Consider the following 23,170-nt stretch of genomic DNA (forward strand, 5'->3'; position numbering starts at 1 on the left):
GACATAGATGGTGGATGTTGCATGTCTATGAATCTCGGGCTAAGACGTACACTATAAGTGTCCTTGGGTGTTTATTTACAAGAAACTTATTTCCTTTGGCTCTCTCCATCCTTGCTCAGATACCTCGGAGATCAATTCTTTAATTCTTTCTTCTGCCTTCCAAGTGGGATAAGAGTTCACTTCATGATAGTGTTCCATACTCCTAACATTTTATTTTATCACTTGTTCCACACTCTTAATAGAGCAAATTCTACAAGGGCATAGGCGCATTAGTGACATTCTTTAGAAATATACTTGTCAGACATAAGCTGAATAGAAATCGAGGCTGCAAAACATGCATTCTACCAACAGTACTAAGTTTACCAGGAGTTTCTACCCAGCATGTTTTGATTAGCTGCATCCACCAAATACACTCTATACTTCCCATTATCATTCCAAGTCGCTGTGAACTCTAGCCACAAAGTTGAGAGTGAAAATGACCCAGAGAGATGGGGTAGCCTGTGATTAACTTTTAAACTACACTTACTCTTGGTCCATAAGCTCATTCCCATTACCAGTGCCCTCCTATAAGCCTCTCATCCATTGGCCAAAATATATATATATGTATATATCACCTGACTTCTTATTAGCTTTAGAAGCAATTTGCCAGATGATAGGCACCCACGTTGTTGATAATTTTAGAATCCCTGGACTAAGAATGAAAGTCACTACAAACTAACGTTTTCTCATATTTTTGTGTGAAATGGGAACAATTCACATATCAACGGAGGCGCATGCCCCAGATGCACTTCTTTGAGTTTACGCAGACTGCTGGTGGTTCTGTTTTTTAACACATCGGGATTACTAAGTAACCCGTGACGCCGGAGCGATTTGGACCGTGCGTTTGTGACGTTTTTTACCGTATTTTCAGGCTGTTGCTGGTGCTGTTAGCTGCCGATATAACGCTGACTGAATGATCGCATATTGGATATATAGCTGTGGGGCTAGAGAACATAACGAAGAAACCAACAAAGTGTCCTCCTAAATAAAGTTTTCAACATTGGAGGTCTTTTTAAACACCATAAATAAAGATATAACATATTAGTGTGGGAACAAAATATTTTTTCCTGAAGAAGGTGTTGGCTATTTATTTACTTGCGCACTGAAACGCGTCGATGAATATATGAGTGGAAATTACGCTAAGTCTGTGGAGACAACAACTCTGACTGCAATCGGAATATGAATCGGAGCTGATTTCTGATTGACTATTGTATTTCCCTCGTCTTAATAGGAATTATTTTTACTTACTGTGTTTCCCATTTCTGTGTTTTAATTGTGTATGTCCAAATGTATTTATATCTCCTTATTGATTAGTACTATATTGATGATAGGGTTGGATCATGTTTTTAATAATTATCTGAATAAATTGTATACTTTTTAAAGAATATATTTTTACATTTCCTCTTTGTTCATCTTTTCGTTGTGAATTTAGTGCTGTCCATGTAAGTATGCAAGTTGTGTAATACTGCCCAAAGGGTACTTCTTGCTTGACACTTGTCTTTATTAGTATCCCGCCCCTTTGGTTGTTGGGTCCCTCTCTCTTTTATTAGAGAGAAAGAATATGGAGACAACACCCTTCACCCTCCCATCTTGCCCGCCTCAAATCTGCTAGATCAACTTATAAGAAGCATATTTTCAATGAAAATGTTATGTTATGTTAAAATCATTTCTTAAGTGCGCTTACACCAAGCGGTTTCATGGCGCTGAGAGACGAGCTGTAGCAGTGAGGGGCGAGCGGTTTTAATCATAGGTTGTGAGAATAAATGTGTCTTCGGTAGGGTTCTGAATTCGGTGTAACATGTTGCCGATCCAGAGGCGGGGGGCTAGAAAGGAGAATCTCAACCCTCCATGTTTTTTCCGTCTGAAGGAAGGAATAGTGAGCAGATGAAGGTGAGAGGAGAGAAGCTCACAGGACGGGCATAACGTTGGATCCGAGAGGAGATGCAGGTAGGGGCTTGATTGGCTAAGTCTTTGAAGATAGTGCAGCCAAGTTTGAAAATGCAACGTTTGGCTACCGGGAGCCAGTGCAAGCTCTTCAACAGGGGACTAATGTGTTGATGTATGGGTTGGCGGAAGATGAGCCTGGCTGCCTGATTCTGCACGAGTTGCAGGCAATGGAGTTGGTAAGCTGGAATGCCAACATATAGAGCATTTGCGTAGTCAATACGGGAGGTGACAAGGGCCATGATGACAAGAGTGAGTGCCTCCTTGGTAAGGAATCTACAGATTTTACAGATTCTCCGAAGATGGAAATAGCAGGAGGAGCCAACAGCATTAATTTGGGGCTTCAGGGACAGATCACTACAAATGATGACTCCGAGGCTCTTTACGGAGTTTACTGGTAGGGGGCCGTGCCTAATGATGATGGCCAAAAACTAGGATTCCAGGGATTGGTGGAGCCTCCAGTAAGGACCAGCTCAGTTTTATCGGGGTTGAGTTTGAGTCGGCTAAAATACATCCATTCACTGATGAATGTCAATGTGGATTGAAAGTTGCTGATGGATGTATGAAAGGAATCGATGTTAAAGACCAACTGAAGGTCATCTGCATAGTTAAAAGTTATGACAGGGCTGTTGCGCAAGGATACAATCAGAGGTTGCATGTAAATATTAAAGAGGAGGGGCGAGAGGCCCGAGCCCTGGGGAACCCCACAGGTTAGATTGATTTTACTCGCCGCAAAGTTGTTTAGGCGGACTGCCTGAGAGCGCCCACCTTAGTGCTGTACCCTGGACACTGGCGTTGGCGTCCTTCTTTCGAGCTCCACTTGATCGTGCCAAAACCAGGCACAGAGAACTGTTTAACATTGTCCGAAAACAAACATCATCTGCCCCTCCAGAGATCAATCAATCAATCAACGACATTTATAGAGCGCACTACTTACCCGTAGGGTCTCAAGGCGCTGGGGGGGGGGGGGTGCCGCTACTGCTCGAACAGCCAGGTCTTCAGCTTCTTCCTGAAGGAGAGGTGGTCTTGGGTCAGGCGCAGGTCGGTCGGGAGGGAGTTCCAGGTCTTGGCGGCCAGGTAGGAGAAGGACTTTCCTCCTGTAGTCGCTTTTCGGATGCGGGGGACGGCGGCGAGGGCGTGGTTGGCTGATCGGAGGTGGCGTTTGGGAGCGTAGAAGTTGATTCGGTTGTTGAGGTAGCTCGGGCCTTGGTCGTGTAGGGCTTTGTGTGCGTGGGTGAGGAGGCGGAAGGTGATTCTTTTGTTGACGGGGAGCCAATGTAGGTCTCTCAGATGTCCGGAGATGTGGCTGGTTCGTGTGATGTCGAGGATGAGTCTGGCTGAGGCGTTCTGGATCCGCTGGAGTCTCTTCTGGAGCTTGGCGGTGGTACCGGCGTAGAGGGCGTTGCCGTAGTCCAGTCGGCTAGTGACGAGGGCCTGGGTGACGGTCTTCCCGGTCTCGGTGGGGATCCACCAGAAGATCTTCCGTAGCATGCGTAGGATGTTGAAGCACGCCGAGGAGACGTTGTTGACTTGCCTGGTCATGGAGAGGGAGGAGTCCAGGAAGAAGCCCAGGTTGCGTGCGTGGTCTGTTGGTTTGGGTGCGGTGCCCAGGGCGGGAGGCCACCAGGAGTCGTCCCAGGCGGAGGGTGAAGAGCCCAGGATGAGGACCTCCGTCTTGTCTGAGTTCAGTTTCAGGCGGCTGGTCGTCATCCACTCGGCTACCTCTTTCATCCCTTCGTGCAGGTTGGCTCTGGCGGCGGCGGGGTCGTTGGTCAGGGAGAGGATCAGCTGGGTGTCGTCGGCGTAGGAGATTATGCTGAGGTCGGGCGTCAATTGAGAGATCTGAGGAAATTGCCAACTTCCTCTCGGAAAAAATTGCCAAAATTGACCAATCCTTCCCTCTAATCCAGGACCCGCAGCAACCCACAATCTCCTTTGACGTTGCCATAGACATTCCTCCTTGGTCGGCACCACCCCTACCACCTAATACTATCAACCACCTACCCATTCCAACTTCGCCCGTTAACATCCTTCCTAACTTACAACTGAAAAAGAACACCTCCTGGCATAGTTTCCATCCTATGACTGAGCTCTTATTCTATAATATCATAGCTAAACTAAAGCCGACTTCGCACACCAAAGACACTCTCCCTTCTACCCTAGTTCACAATCTTAACCACATCATTGCCACTTACTGAACTAAAATCATCAATACCTCCCTTGCCACTGGATGTGTCCCTGACTCCCTTCAACTCGGACAAATCACTTCCATTCTTAAAAACCTCACTTCTGACCCCAATGATCCTAAAAATCTCTGCCCTAGCTCTAGAATCCCACTTCTTGCTAAAGCCCTTGAAAAATGTGCAGTGTTTCAACTGGGCAAACACATAGGCAAGTTCAACTTACTTGACTCCTTTCAATCCGGTTTTAGGAAAGGCTGCACTACAGAAACCGCTATGCTGAACATTGTGGATGGCAACCACAGTTCCCTAGATAATGATGAGGCTTGCTTTGATCGTGGGGGTAAGGCGGGCAGGAAAAACAAGCGGTGAGGCTGGATAAGGTGAGCAATGGCTGTGTCTGTTTATTTCAATTAGCACAGTCAACCAATCAGGACACAGTGAGGCAAACACAAAACGTGGCTCCAATGTATAGGCTTCTGGGTCTTCGTCCTGGGAAGGGTCGGGGGACTCCTCAGTCTCCGTGGGGTTCTCCTGGGTAGTCCCCGGAGGTCGTAGGGAAACCGAAACAAAAAGGAGCTGTTAGTCCTGCTGGACTATATGCACTGAGTACCGGGTGGTGAGGGGACCTGAAGATGATTGTGAGGAGGTTAGGGTACTGGAGATCGGTATGGGGCGGAAGAGAGAGAGAGAGAATCGATGTCTGGAGGGTGGTTGTGAGGGTTTCGTGAGAGGAAAGGGGGGGGGGAATACATGGGTAGTGAAAATCCAAGGGGTGCTATACAGTAATTTATAGTGCACAACTAGAACCGTCAGTGACAAGAAGTATTTACAGTGCACCAAGTGTGCTTTAATGGCTACTCTTGAGGTTTGAATACTCACAGGCTCCGCCGCAACTCTCCAGTGAGTTGCGGCCGATCCCCAGCCACCTCCTGTGGACTCCACCAGTCCTCGCTCCACACGTCGTCTTCTGCTCCGGCTACCGTCTCTGGAATCGCTTCAGTCCGATCCTCCTGCCACGAGTTCTCTTCTCCGACGCTGCTCCTCTCCCGGCGTTCGGCTTTTCCGGCTTCTGGGTCCTGGGTTAGGGAGGGACTTCCGGGGTCACCCGGTTGTCCTTACATTGTGTCTTCGGCGGGGTTTGGTTCCTGGAAGAGAGGACAGAGGGATGGAGTTCTGGTTGGGAGGGACGCTTCCTGGTCCGCGGTTGAGGTGGGGAAACGCTCGGTATGGTGCCGATACACAGAGGCAGTTGAGGGCACCGGGTTACACTTGCCTTCTTATACTTCTCTACCTCTCTGCAGCGTTCAATACAGTTAACCATTCTTCCTTACTTAATTCGCTTAAAGCTCGCTTTGGCGTTAATGGTTTGGTTCTAAAATGTCTCTTCTTTCCTCCAACACGGAACACAACAAATCCAAATCAACGCCTGCCTCTGTAATCCTACACCTGTCTCCCTGGGCGTCCCCCAGGGCTCTATTCTCTCCCCCTCTCTCTTCAACCGCTTTATGGAACCCCATACCATCATTCTGAAACAAGCTGGAATCAACGATCACCTCTATGCTGACAACACCCAACTCTACTATAAAAGTAAATCCAACTCGGACATACTTCATTTGAAACAATACCCTGAGATAGATCCAATGCTGGTTCTACTCCCACCATCTTAAACTGAACCCTAAAAAAACTGAAATTGTTCTTTTCTCTCCTAAAAACAATTGGCTCCCCATCCAAGGGTGGATCACGGATCTAAATGCCCTCAATTGCTCGCTCTCCTTATCTGACTCGGCAAAATCCCTAGGTTTTCAATCTTGACAAAAACCTGGCTCTTAAGGACCACATAAAAATCTCGGCTAAAGGAGCCCTTTTCACTCTGTGTCACCTTAAGAAAGTCAAACCCTTTGTTCCTTTAGATGACTGCAAATGGGTTGTCCAATCACTAGTCCTATCTGAATTGCGCCATGGCAACGCTATCCTCTCAGGAACCCCCAAAGTACACCTAGTCCCCCTTAGAGCTGTGCTCAACTTGGCGGCCAGACTCATCACTGATTGTAAGCGATTTGACCACATCTCCCCAGCCCTTAAAGCCTTAAGTTGGCTACCCGTCGAAGGAAGATGCTTTTATAAGACTGCATGCATCACGCACAAAGTCTCTTCACCAACAAACCCTGTTGTACCTAAAAAATAAACTCAATAAGGCGGGCTGTACGAGACTGATGAGAAGCACCAATGCTCTCCTCCTCGTCCCCCTGCTTTAAAAAAAAAAAGAAATACACACAACTCTCTCCTTCTCTAGGAACGCCCAAAATACCTGGAATGCGCTTCCGCAGGACCTGGGCTGTTACCCCTCCTACCTCAACTTTAATAAAGACCTAAAACATCACCTTCTCAGCTTATACTGGTGCCCATAATCTCTCATTTGACCCTAATTGCTAGACCCATTTATATTATTTATATGTTCATTACCCGCTAACCACCCTGAATTTCTGTCCCCCTTTTATTAATATGAGATGTACCTGCGTGTTTTGTTACCCTTAAAATTGCTACAGTTATGTTTGCCCCCTTTTAACTTTGTGAGATGTACTTGCTTATTTTTGTTTATCCTGAACAACTGCTTTTCTTGATTGTCTCTGTTAATGTAAAGCACTCTTCATACCCCCGGGTCTAGCCAGTGCTATATAAAACCTTTCAGATAAATAAGTATATCAAATAAACGTCACTAAAACTACACTACTGCCAATATGAATGCAGTGTCATATTTTTGACAGCCTAGTGGCCCTCTTTAGTTGTATTGATTAGTATTCTTTCTCAGTCTGTCTGGATATTCCTTCTGCGCCAGTGGCATGCCATAGGATCATTCTGCCGCGTGTGGGGTTTTGCTGGTGCTGCCTTTGACCTTGTCCACCACTCGCCTTAACTCATGGAGATGGGTCCCATAAGTTGCTGTACTACACTTGAATTCTGCATTGACATTTCCTCCCATATGATAACATTGCAACATCCAAAAAAGTGATGACTTTTGTACTAAAAAGAATTCATATTTAAAAACATACTTACCTTTACGATTTTCTTTTTATGCCTAACATATAACATATATAAAGATATTTGCTATTTTTATACGTTGTTGTGGATCTCCTTCGTGAGCCATGTGTCACCAGTGTGTGTATTTTCAGATGTCTTGCACTCACTCCTCTGTGATAAGCCTAAGGCTGCTCGACCACACTGTTCCTAGAAGCGAACTGTAGGATTGCCATAGCAAACCCCTGTCCACTCAGAAGGGAAGCCCTGACCTCTTTACACCATAGATCTCATTCTGTTATACCATATAAAGAGCTAGCTCCTGAAACCTACCACCTTGCCTCTTTCCAATGACCGGCTACCCGGAACCTGCTGGTGACTGCAAGGTTGCCAAGCTACCAGATTGTCTGTGCTTGGTGGACAATCCTCACTGACTTCAACTTGGTCTGAGTCTACTGGCCAACTCCAAAAAAACTGTGTTGTGCATGATGCGGTGGAGGTTCTTCTGTTCACCGTTTCTCAATCATACTGAATAAACAGACTCTGACCCAAGTGTGACCCGATCAGTTAGTGACATTCATGCTTAATGTACATTTTATTATTTATGTTTATATTTTTTTACACCGGTGTAGGGTGGACATTTTTCTCATAGCGATGACTTACTTCTCAGATCTGTCCCTTCCATTCTGCCTAGTCATTTTATAGACATGGATACCAGTCAGTTTTGTAGTCTTTTATTTTACATTGTGTGCTCCAGTACTGGATGTTAAGTTTGCTCTGAGATCATCAGCACAAAGTTTTTGTTCCAGGGAAAAATCCCAAAAATGTCATGGGTAAATAATCCCATGAGATTTAAATTAATTTAAAAATGTAATTGTGGTAGTAGCGATACTGCCCCTTGAATCAGTTTTGAAAATCATAAAAAGTTATTTAAAAGCATATTTATTGTCTAATTGTTATGAAATCTAGCAATGTCAAGCACCCAGTTTTTTTAAAGAGAAGCAAGGATGAGTAATTGGCAGTCTAGAATCAATGTTGCATTGCTCTATGAAGCATAAGATTTTTTTATTTTAGCAAGTAAAAATATCTTTACCGTATTGCATAGCTAAAGCTGTGAACGGCAGATTCATCATGCGGTTTTACAGCTTGTGTTTTTTACCCAAAAAAAACCTTTAGGTGCAGGGCAATCAACTTCCATCTAGGCTAGGTAAAATACATAGAAGGAAAAAAGACTCACATTCTATGATTTCATTATTAAAAATACAATGCTATAAATCAGTCATATCAGGTAATAACTTCCATCTGTTGGCATAGTTACCATGGGGATAAGAAACAATAATAATGGGTTTTCTTAGCATTAAATATTCCATCTGTTTTCTCTTAGCTCTGTGAGAAGGAGGTGCTCCTGTTAACAGTTTATGGTAGTCAAATTAACAACCTCTGAAGGATGAAACTGCTTGACCTGAAGTCTTTTTTTGTCCCCTGCAAGTGTTCAGCTCTTTGAGCCTTCTGCTGCTTGAGATCCCATTCTCAACTTCTTATATATGTTGCACATTTAAGAAAGAAAGTTCTCTTTCAGACATCAACTTGAGGTATAGACAGTAAAGAGTTAGTGGTCTGTGTGCATGGAGGGACGCTTCATTTTACTCCTGCGTAGAGATTTCACCTACTGGACACGTCCTCCTGGTTAATTTTCAGGGGTTATTTTAGAAATCAATGAAACCCACAGATTCGAGAATCTGTTTTACTTTTGTGTTATACATGGGAACGCTGTGGACCTAGTATAAGATAAAACATCTTGAAAAGCGATCCTATATATTATCCCTCAAGATGAACAGACATCATCATTATATTTGCTTGGGCATTAAGTCAATTTTGCTTTTTTTTTGTTTGCTCTCTTGATCAAACTAGGGAATGGGTTCATTGTACATATCTACGAATTTCCTTCTTACTGGGGAATTTGTTAAGCTTGAATACGCCTTTTCTATACTTATTTTGAAGTTATCCATCATTGTATAAGTAATTGGCCTCCCACTTTATTAATCTTGATAACTTGAAACAAGTAACAGTAGTATTGGTTTCGGTCAAAACATGAGTGAAGGTTAATTCTCCTTCAGAATCCAGCGTAGAAAATCCAAGGGATGATCACAGCTGCTATTGAAGAGATGTAAAAATGAGAAGCTCTCGATCGCCCACCAAGAGCAGGAAGAAATGTATATCTCCTCTATGTGCTATCCTTGATGTGCTATCGCCCATAACATGCCCTTTGGTATCTGAGTGAATGGTTTGAAGTCCAACGCTCTTGTCGATCAGCACTTTGAGAGTCGATCCTGAAACTTGGTGGTATGTCTCTTTTGGCATTTTGCACATGTATTACAAACGTCATGACCTACAATGGAGCGAATCTACTTTCATCGTAGAAAGCTGTTGTCCAACCGTAAAAACCAGGAGTTCTGTAACATTAGTTGTATAACTGTTTTAAATTCAAATTGAGTGCAAAAGTACTTCAGCTGTACATTAGCTCATCAGAGTTGTTTGGCTTAGTTGTCTACTACATGCAAATATTACTAAAACCGTTAGCTTGTTCGGGTTGATAGATTTGTGGCCCATTCGTAGGCAGCATTATTATTGTGGAACTCTTTTCCCACACCTGGAGAGAAGATACTTTTTATTGGAATTATTATTTCGATACGACTTTTAGTATGATAAAGCTCAATCATTTTATTTGGACGTTCAGTATGATCATTCAGAGAAAAATGCTTTTTCACTCATTTCTGCATGTTATTCAGTTGTAAAAAGGTAATATTATGATGTAGATTATGTGATGGAAAATGATATCACCTATTCTAATTTTCAATCATAGTACTGCATGCTAGTGTCCTCCAGCCCAGCCTCCATGCACTATGTATCCAGTAGAACTGTAATAGCAATGAAGGAGCATTATATAAGTATTATTATGATGAACTCTAAAGAGGCCAGAGTGCTTGTTTGACAGCCTGAGCCTCTGTCCGTGCATCCAGTTCTTTGAATCGTAAATTGTTGTTTTTATAAAAAAGCTTTGACCTACACATGGAAACATTCTGAAGGTTTATTGTTATTGTTAAGATAAGAATCATGGAGGGCTATGCATATCATTAGGTGACGTCTTCTCTATATTAAATAACAAACCTAGTACCCATATATAAGTGTTCGTAAGTCTTTGAACAATCATGTCCAGTGTCGTCATTGTACTCCTGATTCTAAGAATAGCTATCCTTTGCCGCATCATAAAGATATCCTCCTCGTACGGCCACTGTATCACACAAATGGACTCTTCCATGTATTTTTTTTTTTAATCAATCTTTTCTTATTTCAGGATGTGCCACTAATCAGCCTGGCTAATATTTTCCACAATGCCAGGCTTTGGAATGATGCCATTATTGTTGCAACCATGGCGGTGGAAATTGCCCCGCACTTCGTTGTGAATCACTTCACCCTGGCGAACGTCTATGTAGCAATGGTAAGCACGGCTCATGTTTGTGCCACGTTGACATGCCTGAATGGGACATTTGTCATTGATGTTTCTGGATAACTGCTACAATTTGCAGAGTTTGGGTGATGTCAGTTACTTTGTATTTGTAGTGTAAATTTAATACCGTGTGACAACATCTAAACTTTTAAATGTTATAGACAATCCTTTCTGTGGTAAAAAAAAAGTTGTCAATAAAGAAGCCCATATATTATGTTTGTTTGTCAGTGATAATAATTAATTTAACTAGAGTTGAAATGCCTGAGTTGCACATAGTAGTTGCCAAGCATCAACAATTATCAGTAATCCTAAATGATGTTCTGTGGAGTAGAGAATATCATGAAAGATCGGTTTTACTGTACCAATTCCACAAATTAATCCAGAATTCTAGGCAGGTCATATGATTAATTTCTCTTGGTGTGACCTAGCAGATTTATAAGTGGAGTCACCCATGATAATTTTGCATGCAGTAATACCACGTCCTAATACCACAGGCATGTTATTGCCTGTTCAGAAAGAAACTCTTATTTCTATCCCAATCAGTATTTAGAGGCCTCTCAGAACGAGGTCCCAAGGTGTATAAACGCTAATTGCAGTCATGAATCCTTCTGCAGGATTTCAAACATCTGCCAGTCTAAAAAATCAGTAGCTTTCAGTGTTACCTGTTTACATTAAATAAGAGTTAAACTCCTAACTTTTGATCATTTTCATTCATAATTTTTATACCCTGAACGTATTCATTTTTATTTTTCAGCCATTTATTTTTATAAGAAACCTTCCTTAATATCGGATATTTGTTTATTTAAAATAAATTGGCACTCTACGTATTTTGCTGAAATAGCAACAGATGCATATTATTTCTCATTTGAATACAGGATCCTTATAGGTCTTATCTAAAAACACAAGCAGACTGATATTATTTTCATGACACGCTAAGTGGGATTTCTTCACTAGAGCACTGTTTTGGGCAATTTTGAGTTTATAGTCTTGTCAGTTTGCATAGCTTCTCAGTTAAATTATAATATATTTAAACCAGACAGATTGTGCTACTGACTGTTACAGCATCTGCTTTTCAAGACCTCTGCATCTGTTTTTTGGGATCAGTCATCCGTTGTCATCCGTGCTTTGTCTGCCATCTTCAGTACAAGATTGCTTCCTAAATTGTGTAGCTTTAATACAGTTTAACAGTACACAAACCGCTTTGGAGACATTATATTCATCACTAGTAAGAAGCATACTGAGTCTCCAGCACCATATGCTGCCCCAAATACATTTTGTGCTGGTAAAGATGACTTCAGTTTACCTAGGAACCCTATGCAAGTTGTGCGAGTAACCGAAAACCCTCCCAGCCCCTATGCATGATGTTCAAGGGATCCGTTCTTCTGGTTTCAAGAGTGGGCACCAAATAACTGGTATCAGAGAGCCTTTGGATGCCCAAAGCATCTTATGCTCTGGAGAGACTATTGTGTCAGCAAGTTTTTCCAACCTCCTCATCCAGCAGGTCGCCCGTCTCCATTGCATGGTAGGATCAAGCGGTTGTCTTCTGTGTATGGCGCTATGGGCTTGATGCACTAGGGTAGGAAGCAAGTTTGCCTCTCTAAATAGAGACAAGGAACTAAGTCTCGGCTCTGTCTAGAGACTTGCTTTGGGGAGTCAAGCCTCGCCCCTCCTCTGGGTGGTCCGTCGCAGTCTTGGTGTGGTCTGGTTGTTCCATCTCTCACTTCTCTTCCCCTTTGCAGATCTTAGCTATCACTCTTGGCAGGTAGTAGATGGGAAAGAGAATGCTGCCCTTTGAGCTAGCAGAGAGCTACTTTGCAAGATAAAGAGGAGGATGGTTCTAGTGTTTGGGCTCATCAAAGCAGAGACACTGGCCCCTAGGAGCAAAGCTTCTCGGGCATTTAATAAAAGCATACTTGATGGAACTTGTACAGTACTCAGGAGAACTTGACATTAACACTCTCCCTGCCTCTCCAGCCCCTGGATGTGAAGGATCTTGTTCCAGTCTCTGTGGCACATCCATGGGCCTCTGGGAGTCTCTCTGGGTCCCAGCAGTCCAGCTCCCCTGACACCTTCAATGAGTTGTGGTCACTGAAAGTAAGAACTCTGTGGCCAACCGGTGATGCTCATTCAAAGCATCCAGTAAAAGGACCAATGGCACCAATAATTTCACAACCCATTTCAACTCCTCTTGAAGGTTTTGTTCAAATGTTATCTTTAGTCCAGAATTGTGACTTTTTTTGATGTCTTGAGCATGAAGTGGAAGACTAAAACAGTCCACTTAGTGGCACCTCAGCTCTAGATCCTTTAGCACCATCCCTCAGCACCAGCCCTTTGTGTCCATCGGGTACCTCTAGACAAATAAACGGATTTCCAGTTTGGTGTTAGCGACAACTCCATGTAGCCTGCCCTGGCCAGTGAGCACTAAGTCCACAATCAAGGTCATGCGTGAAAAGGCCTTCTCCGGGTGTATAGATCGGAATCCATAGATAGCAGTTCGTGAGCCTCCCTGTCTTTTTACGAACCTCTCTTCCCCCAACCCAATCTGTTGTGGCTATATCTCCTTTGCTGGAGGACAAGGTGTTGGTTTTCCTTTTAGCAAGGGGCTCAGATGTTTTCAGGCATGTGCAAAATAAATGTATCAGTTAATCTGCTCTTCCTCGGCAGGTGAGAGCTTTTGCAGCCAGTGACAGGCTGGAGTGGCAGGAATTCACAGATACACCTCCTTGCTTACAAACAGTGCCAGGAATGAGTACAGAAAAGATCCTTCTTAACCTGGGCAAATAAGCTGCAGAACAAAAAAGGCTACTGAAGTACCAGAGCCCATTGATTAGGCCACAAACTCTGTCCTGTGCATATGCTTGTGCAGTAGTGTAAGCCATTGGATAGAGCCAGAGGACAATGTTAGCTTCCTCCCGTTTTAAGATGTTGTTGGATACCTCAGTTGGTAAGGTCCAGCCAGCAGTATAGGCAGGGCTCAGTCATAGCAACATTGCTGAGTGACATCTAAGTGGACAGCTGGAATCAGTCTTTTTGCTGTGAGCTCTGTCTCATTGTATGAGAAAGAGGAATATATCCTACTGATATTATGTTTTTAACTGAAGTGGACTTTGCTTTCTTGAAGTTTGCTGTCCTTTATATTTTTTTTAACTATTGCCCTGACGTGATGTTAAATTCAGTGGTAATGAAGCTTATTTCACAGTTATTTTTACGTGAAAAATGTATCTGCTTTGATCTACCTGGGCAACATTGCTTTGACATGCTTTCAGGATCCCAGTGTTTGTTCTAATTTCTTTGGCAGGTGCCATCTTGGGAGAAGGTAATCCTTCGTTTGGTGCTCTAGCTTTAAGACATGGGCAGGACGGGTAGTGCCTATTTTAATGGCTGCTACCTCAGGCTTACATGGGGCCCTACGTCCTTTCTGCACACAAGGTATACCAAAGAATGCAAACATTGAAGGTGTTTACATGTGTCACTAAGCCAGGTAATGCGGACCCCAATACTTCACATAAACCCTCCTCATTGTTTGCAGTCCCAGGAAATTCCTATCAGGCCGGTTTTACTCGATAGACAGTAGACGGCCACTCCCTAAGCACAGGACATAATGAATTCATTGTTAAAGGAGTGTAAATAGGACATATCTTACCAGTAACATGAATCAACGGTCTGGGTCTGACATTTTAGCTGCTTTCCTAATGGGCCACAAACGTTTGTATTGGAATGAAAGGCACTTCATAGGTGGCAGGTGGAACCAAGGACATTATAGTGGTTTACATGAGAACCAGACATTTTGGGAACCAATTGCTACATTCTTTTCTTAGGAACAGGGAGATTCAATCAATTTTGAAAGGAGATTTGATGTTGCTGAGCAGAGTTTCAAGTGTTCTGCCCCGTGGAGTTCCTAGCCCTTTGGTCTCTTCCTCCATTCATTTTTTGTGTCTTGTGCTGAGTTAATTGGCAGTGTTACCACCAGTTCTGCATAGGCGACCCTGCTTTGTCAATATTTTATGGTTAAGCAATGTTTATTGAAGTAGAGAAAGTAAATTAACCCAGTATATCACGTATGTGTAATTGTACTATAAAAAAATTGAAGCAAATAGTTTGTATGATAAATTAAAGAAAACATATTAAATAAAATTGGTTCAATTTGAAAGTGGGTAAGGAGAGAGAAATGACCATAAACCAATTGAATGAAGAAAAAAGCGGGAAGAAGAGCGTTGAGTTATAATGTTGAAAATGTCATGGGCTGTGTACAATAGATTGCAGTAGTTTTTCATAATAGGGCAGAAAGTGTAAAACATACGTAAAATCAGAATGAGCAGAGCATAAAAGATGACATGGGGGATTCAACAATGTCTTTATTTACGTAGATTTACAAGGAACCGTTGCACAACTGTTGAGTTTGTAAATAGAGATCCGTTCTGTTTTGAAGTTGGTCAAAATTAAGTTTTATACTTTCAGTCTTATGATTAAAACAAGTGGCCACCGTGTTACATGAGAAAGTTTAGAATAAAATGATTAACTCTTTGTCCCTTTAGAGTGTAAAATGTGCCATTCATGAATTTAGGTCTAATTGCTAGCCAGGTTGATATTTTCTAACTAGGAACATTTTTCTTATTTTTGAAGCCTTCAACAATGGGTTATTATGACTTTGCTGAAAAAATTAAGAGCAGAAGGAGTTTTGTGCATACTAACTATTGTGCAGAAAAGAGTGAGTTAGGGTAAATTTAGTGTGTATATATCAAAATAGGCAAAAGATGATTAAGAAGCTAGTAAGCTCATTTAATGCTTATTTCTAGCCAGTTTTCCAATATATAACTATATTTTTAACTTTTAAAGAGTAAGAAAGGAAGGAATAATTTATTATTAGTGTTTTATAGAAACAAGATTGGATACAGTATTCTGCAAGTGTTTTAAAAAATCGTCAAAGCACAGGAAGTGGACTGCGGAGTCATAGATATAAATTATCTCTCTCTCAAAAAATAACATAAGGGGAGTGGTTTGGGGTTCTTTCTATACAAACCCAAGTAAGCAACTGAGCATACTCTGCATTTATATTTTTCAGATGATCCAGAAATGTTTTATTAAGCAGAATCTAAATTCAGCTTGACTAGTTCAGCAGCAGTGCTAGTAAACACAACGCTCAAATGTTTAATTCTATTTTTTTTTCCAAACTACATTAAAATCTGCGCACATCATTTATGCAAAATGTATTCAGGGGTAATATTTCTTATTGATCCAGATTAAATTTCTAGTTGGAAACAGGAGATAAAATGTTACTGTCCTCTAAAACAAAGGCAAGGATATTTGCCGGTTCTCAGTATACAATAGGGCGTCATCTGCACAGGCAGTGTATTTAAGTGTCAGCATTGGAAAATTCAGTTATATTACAGTTCTGACCAATTGTGGGGAATATGGTTCTAATGAAAATATTAGTAACATTATGGGCAGAGGGGGGCCTTGGCATGCACTTCTCTGTAAATGGAAGTAGGTTGATATCATTAACCTAAATAGCTGCTGTGATGTGGGAATGACTAGATAAAATGTACTCATTATTTCAACAAAGCCCATGCTATGGCAGTGCCATAAACATCAATTCCCACCAAAGACAAGTAACCCCCATTTCTCAAGCCAAATTCACAGCACAACATAGTGATGCAGAATAGACCGCTTTTCTGACAACGTTCAAAAAGTCTGAACATTATCTGAAGATACAAGACTGCAGCATTCCAATCAAACCAGAAATCATCAACTAGATTCCTAAATACATCATTTTTTCATAAATGATGAACTCTAATCTTTATCCATTTGTAGAACAAGACATCATAACTTCAGAAGAACCATAAGTGTTCCATTGTCATGAAAAATAATTAAATAGTACATATGGCTTTGGATTTGGTAAATCAGAAAGTGCAGAGATAAACTCGTTCAGGGGTCAATCTGGGCCTTGGGCTTTTCTCTTTTTTAGATTCTGTAAAATATTCTGAATTTAGCCTAGAATTGTATCTTCCTTTGACGTGGCTAGATCAAGCTTAGGGTAAAGGTATCTCAAAATGGAGTTATAATAATCGTAACAATATCTTAACTAATTATGGAGTGTTGCGAGTCGCCAATAGGGTCCACTGTAGTTGTTCCCTGTGTTAGCCAAAATGCAAACAATGCCTCTTTGCACACGTTAATTAAGTAGAATGCTTGTTTTTGTGCCATACTGCTATTCTAGAAATAGGCTGGAAATGTTTTGTTATTTAGTTCTTCTGCCGGGATTTAGTCTGAGCACTTCTTACAAGGTCAAAACAACGTTGTGTCCTATTTTTCTCTGTGGTCGGCCACAAACACCTAGACATAATAGAGAAATCTAGCTGCTGTTTTCGCTCTAAGAAATTCTTATCATATAAGCAGAAACTTGCCTTTCTAAAAATAGATTCCGATTTCGGAGGAGACTGCAAAAGATCTACAGTGGTGGCTGGACCACAATTAGGTCAGCAGCAAATCCTTCTCCCGTCCTCATCCAGAGCTGACAGTAATGACTGAATCATTGCTTCTGGGTTGGGGAGGCTATCTGGGAAAGATGGTGATCAGAGGTTTCTGATGACCTACTGAGTCCTAGCTCCATATCAACCTTCTGGAGCTGAGGGCCATCTGATTGGCGTTAAAAGTCTTCCATCCATTCATCTCGTTCAGGTGCTCAAGGTCTACACCACTGCAATAAACAGGGCCCACCCTGGTCATGGACCCTGTACCGGGAGGCCTTGCACCTCTGGAAATACAAGGAATTTTTCAGTTTGTCTAACACCTGGCAGGCTCTTCGAATTCCAAAGCAGACGAACTCAACTATTGAAAGCTAGTAGATTGCAAGTGGCAGATGCACCTGAAGGTGGCATAAGTTCTCTTCTGCGAATGTGGACACATTTGGCTCAATTTTTGTCACAACCAAGAACGTGCAATGTCAGCATTTCTAGACATTGGAGTTTCCAAGAAGTCTCTCGATTCGAGATGTAGTCCATTCTTGAGTAGAACTTGGGGACTCTGTATGCCTTTTCCACCAATTTTACTCCTTTCCCGAATGCTCAAGTAGATCGAGACCAACATGATCCTAGTGGTTTAGTATTGACCACAAAGTAGGGTATCCGGATCTACTGGACTTGATTATCTATCCTCAGATATGGTGCCGCTCTGGTAGTGTCTGCTGTTGCACCAGACGAGCACAGTTCTGCAACCCAGCCTTTCATTTCTCCACCTTTATGCTTGGAGATTGAGCGGCTAAAGCTGAACACCTTCAACCTTCCTTCAGAGGTGATTGATGCCATCTTGGCAGCCAGTTGTCCCTCAACAAAAGCTGTATATGCCTGTTGTAACAGATTTATTTATAGTTTGTTTGGGCCACACCAGATTGACAAGCCAAGTTATCTGATGTTCTATTGTTTTTGTCACTAGGCTAGCGAGCCTTTGCTCCGGGCACAGTTAGAGTAACTTTCGGCTATTTCTGCCTTTTTAGGTCTGCAGTTATGTGCTTTTCAAAAGATTTACTGAATTTGTTTGCTCCCTTTCCATTTGTCATGCCACAGTAGGAGCTTAACTTGGTCCTTACCTTCTTGCTGTTCACTCCCATTGAGTCGCTTCACACTGTCCTTTGGGCTTTTCACCCTCAAGATGGTGGTCCTTGTTGCCAATACATTGGCACGGTATGTTGATTGAACTGCAGGCACTGTCAGCCCCCATACTACCTTGTTTCCAGAGAAGCTGGCATCTTTCTTTGAGGACGGTGATGGTGAACGGTGACACCGTTCACCGTCACAGTCCTCGAAGGAGGAGGAGAGATTCAATCGATTGGACCCCAAGAGACCACTGAGGTTTCACATAGACCGTACCAAAGATTACCGGGATGATGATCAACTCTGTGGAGTTTTCTGAAGTAGAAAAAGACAAAGCTGTACAGAAAAGAACCATCTACCACTGGATCGTGCACTGCGTTAAGATCTGCTACATATTGGCCAAATAGTAGCCTCTGGAAGGACTGCATCCACATTCTACTAGGGACAAAGCCGCTGCCACTGCATTGGCACACAGAGTCCCTGCCCAGACATCTGACAGGCATTTACCAGTAATCACGACTCGGGCCCAGAGCAGAGTTTCTGCTGCCATAATATGAATGTGGAGGCAGCTAGTAAGAGTATGTAGTGCACTGGTCAGCTACTGCCTTTTCTGACTCCTCTTTCAGGCATAGTAGTTTAAAATATTGTTTGTCTTATGCTCCTAAAGCCTCTGTGCCCCAGGTAATGCGAAGAACTTGACACTCCCAATCATTCAGTTTTTGATTAATCCATGCCTTTATTCCAGAGAGGCTTATTCTGTAGCAGGCAGAAAGGAAATTGAACTTTCAGTACTATGATGACTCACTTTAATTTAGAATTAAGTCACTGTAAGGTCTTTCTGCACCAGAGTAATGCAACAGTTTTTTTAATGAAAGTTTTTTTTTTTTTTTTTTTTAAATAAAAATATCTTCCAGGCTGTTGACTCTTTGCATGCCTTTTTCCATCATTGTAGGAGTTGTTAGAAACCTTGGATCCTTTATTTCAGCAAAAAATATATAATGGCAACAAGAAAACGCAGTTGTAGATCCAGGGGAAAGATGTGCTTGCGTCCACTTCACTCATTCTTAAAAGCCAGGGTCAGGTCATGTTAACTTCACGTACATTAAGCTTGCAAGACAATCCGTGCCCTGGTACTATGCTTTAGTTTTTATTTTTGATTTGCTCAAACGCTCCGTCCATCAATCCCCTTTTGATTTGCTCAAACGCTCCGTCCATCATCCCCCTTTGATTTGCTCAAACGCTCCGTCCATCTTCCCCCTTTGATTTGCTCAAACGCTCCGTCCATCATCCCCCTTTGATTTGCTCAAACGCTCCGTCCATCATCCCCTTTTGATTTGCTCAAACGGTCCATCCATCACCCCCTTTTTATTTGCTCAACGGGACAATTTAGCGACCAAACCTAGTCCAAGATATGGCCATGAATGTGAGTGGGTGTATGAATATGGGACAAAAAATTAAAAGAACGTAGAGAGTCAGAGCACTCTTTAGATAAGCTGTCCTCGGCGGGATCAGAGGGCCAGAAGTTAAAATCACCAAGCACCAGGAAAGCAGAGTTGTTTGAGCCATGCCCCTCTGTTCTCCATCCTTGATGAACTTCGAATGGGCCTCGATGTAGGGCACAATGTCTGCCTCAACAGGCTGGTATTTCTGCTGCCCGTGCTACTAAGGATTATTGAGTCTGACCCATCATCTGATGGCTTTATGCTGGTGATTGGAGGGGTCTCAGCCATGTCTATTCTCTGTTCTGTTTGTCTGTCTTACATTTGGTCTCTATACGCGTCTGTTGCATGCAGAGTCGTTCAAGGATCATCCTTGTCACTTGCAGCAACTTTCAGGTGTTATTACATATTTTATTCTGAAGTTGATTTGTATGCAAATTGCCCAATGATAGCCCCGTGTTTTTAGAGGCCTCGTTCAGAACTCTAGCACTCACTTCAACATTTTTTCATGTCGATTTAAGAACTAAACAAATTCAGTCTGTAGATCAAAGAAAGTAAAGTAGCAGTGGTGGTAGTTTTAGGCCAGGACAGCTTGTGTGCTCCCCCGCTTTAGCCCTGCCCCCCCCCCCCCCCCATCCCCCCCTCCTAAGCCCTGTCCAGTGACCAAGGTTAGCAACAACCTTTTAATCCCAGACAGGGTTTTTTTTTAACAGTGCTTACGTTAATTCAGTCAACTCAACTTGTACAGATGAGACTTTTGAAGAAGACCCTTCTGTACAATGCCCATCAACATCCAGCACCAGTGGTGCAAGCTGGTATTCCCTTGAGACTTGAAGATGCCAATATTTTCTAATTGAGGTTTACTGGCAAGAGATCCATAAACTCACGATATTTCAGACCTAGTCAGAAGATTGATTTTTTTCCTTGTAAATTTGAGTTTGTCTCTGTAGCCCATCGCAGTCGTCAATAGGCTGCCAGTGGCGACGCACATTTACTACAGACTTTTATGTATTACTCCTTACGTATGACTGGGTTGGAGACTCTCTCTTCTAGTTTACACCAGTGTGCCAATTATTTATTCTCTTCATTCTAGAAATGAGGTATTGTCCCTCATTTCCACAAAGCTGCGACTATTATCCCCATTTTGAAAAAGCCCGGTGAAGACCCATCCTCACTAGTTAATTATCGCCATATTTCTTTGCTTCCGTTTTTGGGCAAACTGCTGGAACGCCATGTCACCAGTATACTCAGTGCCTTTGTGGAGGAGAACGGTTGTCTGGCTTCCCGCCAGGCCAGCTTTTGTCCGGCGCACTCCACGGAGTCAGTAGTCCTTTCGGTAATGGATAACCTCAGAGAAGGCATGGACACCAGCCAACCCGAGGCCTTGGTTCTTCTTGACTTATCCGCCGCCTTCGACACGGTGGACCATTCCATTCTTCTTTCCCGTGTCGGGGCGGCTGGTATCAGGGGAACCGCTCTGGTTTGGTTGGACTCTTTTTTGAGGGACCATACCCAAGCCGTCCATCTGGCTAACTACTCGGCATCCTCCGTCAAGGTACAGTGTGGAGTTCCGCAAGGTTCCTCTTTGTCCCCTCTTTTGTTTATTTTTACATTTCACCTCTTATTTTAGCTCTTCAGCAGATGGAGGTAACTATTTACAACTATGCTGATGACCTCCGACTTATTTTTAATTTAGCATCCGCCCCTGACTCTGTTTATAATTTTCACTCTGTTATGCTTTTCATCAGGGACTGGATGAACCACAACCATCTGAAACTCTACCCTGACAAGACCGAGTTGGTCTTGACAGGTGGTTCCTCCAGTCCCTGGAATTCTCTCTTTTGGCCTTCTTCCCTGGGTTCCCCTCCTATTCCTTCCTTTTCTGTCAAAACCCTTGGGATCAAACTAAATGCTGACCTCACTTTGCACTCTCAGATTAGTTCAGTTGTCTCCTCCTGCTTCCTCACCCTCCGCACTATTCGTAAGGTGTCACTTTTTTTTCCTTTCTTGCACGTAAACTGATCTTGGCTGCGATGGTGATCTCGAGTTTAGATTACAGCAATGTTCTGTACAACGGCGTCCTTGCTTACAACCTTAGGAGACTCCAGCTTTTCCAGAACTAAGCTGCTCGATTGGGTTACAATTTGTCCAAATCACATCATGTTACTCCTCTGCTCAAAGCGCTGCATTGGTTGCCCATTCAGGAACGTACCCTGTTCAAAATGGGTTGTATCACTTTCCGGGCTAAGGTGGGGGCGGCCCTTGGCTTCATTTCTTCCGAGGTCATGGCTTACCTTCCCAGTAGAGATTTACGATCGTCTTCGCAATCTCTGCTGGTTGTTCCTAGATTTAGGAAGAAGAAGTCAGGTGGCGTCAAATTCTCCACACTTGCGCCCGCTTTTTGGAATTCTCAACCGCTCCCTCTTTGATCTTCTTGTCACTATCTTGAGTTCCGTAAAGCGCTGAAAACATTTTTTTGCTCGAGTCTTTTCACAACAGTAGGCCGTCCTTCTCACTGTCCCATGATGGTATCCCCAGCGCAAAGAAGTAGTAGTGCGCTCTATAAATACTTTAATTTCAATTTCAATTCAACAAATCCAACAAACAAAAATGGTTTGCATAACTTATTTTTAGTAAACCATATCTTTTTTTGTAAGGAAAATCAATGTTCTCTTTTTCTAGTTATTTTTTATGCATATATATATATATATATATATATATATATATATATATATATATATATATATATATATATATATATATATATATATATATATATATATACACACATTTGACACATTTCACATGTCTGTTTATACAATATCCACATACATAAGGACAAACACAAATAAGCAAAAGACACTATATCCTGAACCATGTTCGTGGTTGTAATGCCCAGATTGTTCAAAGTAAGGACATTTTTGGCACTTAATTATAAGACCTTATTCCTTTCTCTTGATCACCACATCGAAATGGAGCCTGGGAAGATAAAATCCTTTGTACTTCCTCTTTACTTAAGGCTCTCGTGCAGTCTTTTCAAATGAATTCCACATTTTATGGTGGTGCCTGTATAGAAAACAGTCGACGCGTTTCAGCCTATAATAAATTCAGGCCTCTTCAGGACTTTGGGCAACAAATTACTTCCCTAAAATAATACAAATAAATCATATTTACAAATATACATTATTTAGACTTCATTGTCGCTATATACCACACCAAATCTTAAAGTGACCATCCTAATATAGACATGAAAGATACCTGGAGGTATATTGGCAACATAGCTATATGAGTAACACCACACAGAGTGCAAGATAAAAAATACCAAGGTGAAAAGAACAGATGAAACCAGATCAGAATTAAAACCAAATATCATTAATCTGCAATCTTAGAAAAGATCCAATATATATATTATATTATGAGGAAAGGAGGAGCAGAAACACCCTTATTTCTATT

General features: G+C 42.2%; 1 protein-coding gene across 1 annotated transcript in view; it reads left to right on the forward strand.

Annotated features, from left to right (window-relative positions):
* TTC17 (tetratricopeptide repeat domain 17) overlaps positions 1 to 23,170 on the forward strand; it is a 575,315-nt gene that overhangs the window by 539,555 nt on the left and 12,590 nt on the right. Inside the window, exon 24 of the mRNA XM_086959610.1 lies at positions 10,537 to 10,680. Coding sequence (XP_086815736.1) covers positions 10,537 to 10,680 — 144 coding nt within the window. The remainder of the gene's footprint in view (positions 1 to 10,536; positions 10,681 to 23,170) is intronic.

This window comes from Lissotriton vulgaris, chromosome 2_2 (genome assembly GCF_964263255.1).
Source record: "Lissotriton vulgaris chromosome 2_2, aLisVul1.2, whole genome shotgun sequence".
NCBI lineage: Eukaryota > Metazoa > Chordata > Amphibia > Caudata > Salamandridae > Lissotriton > Lissotriton vulgaris.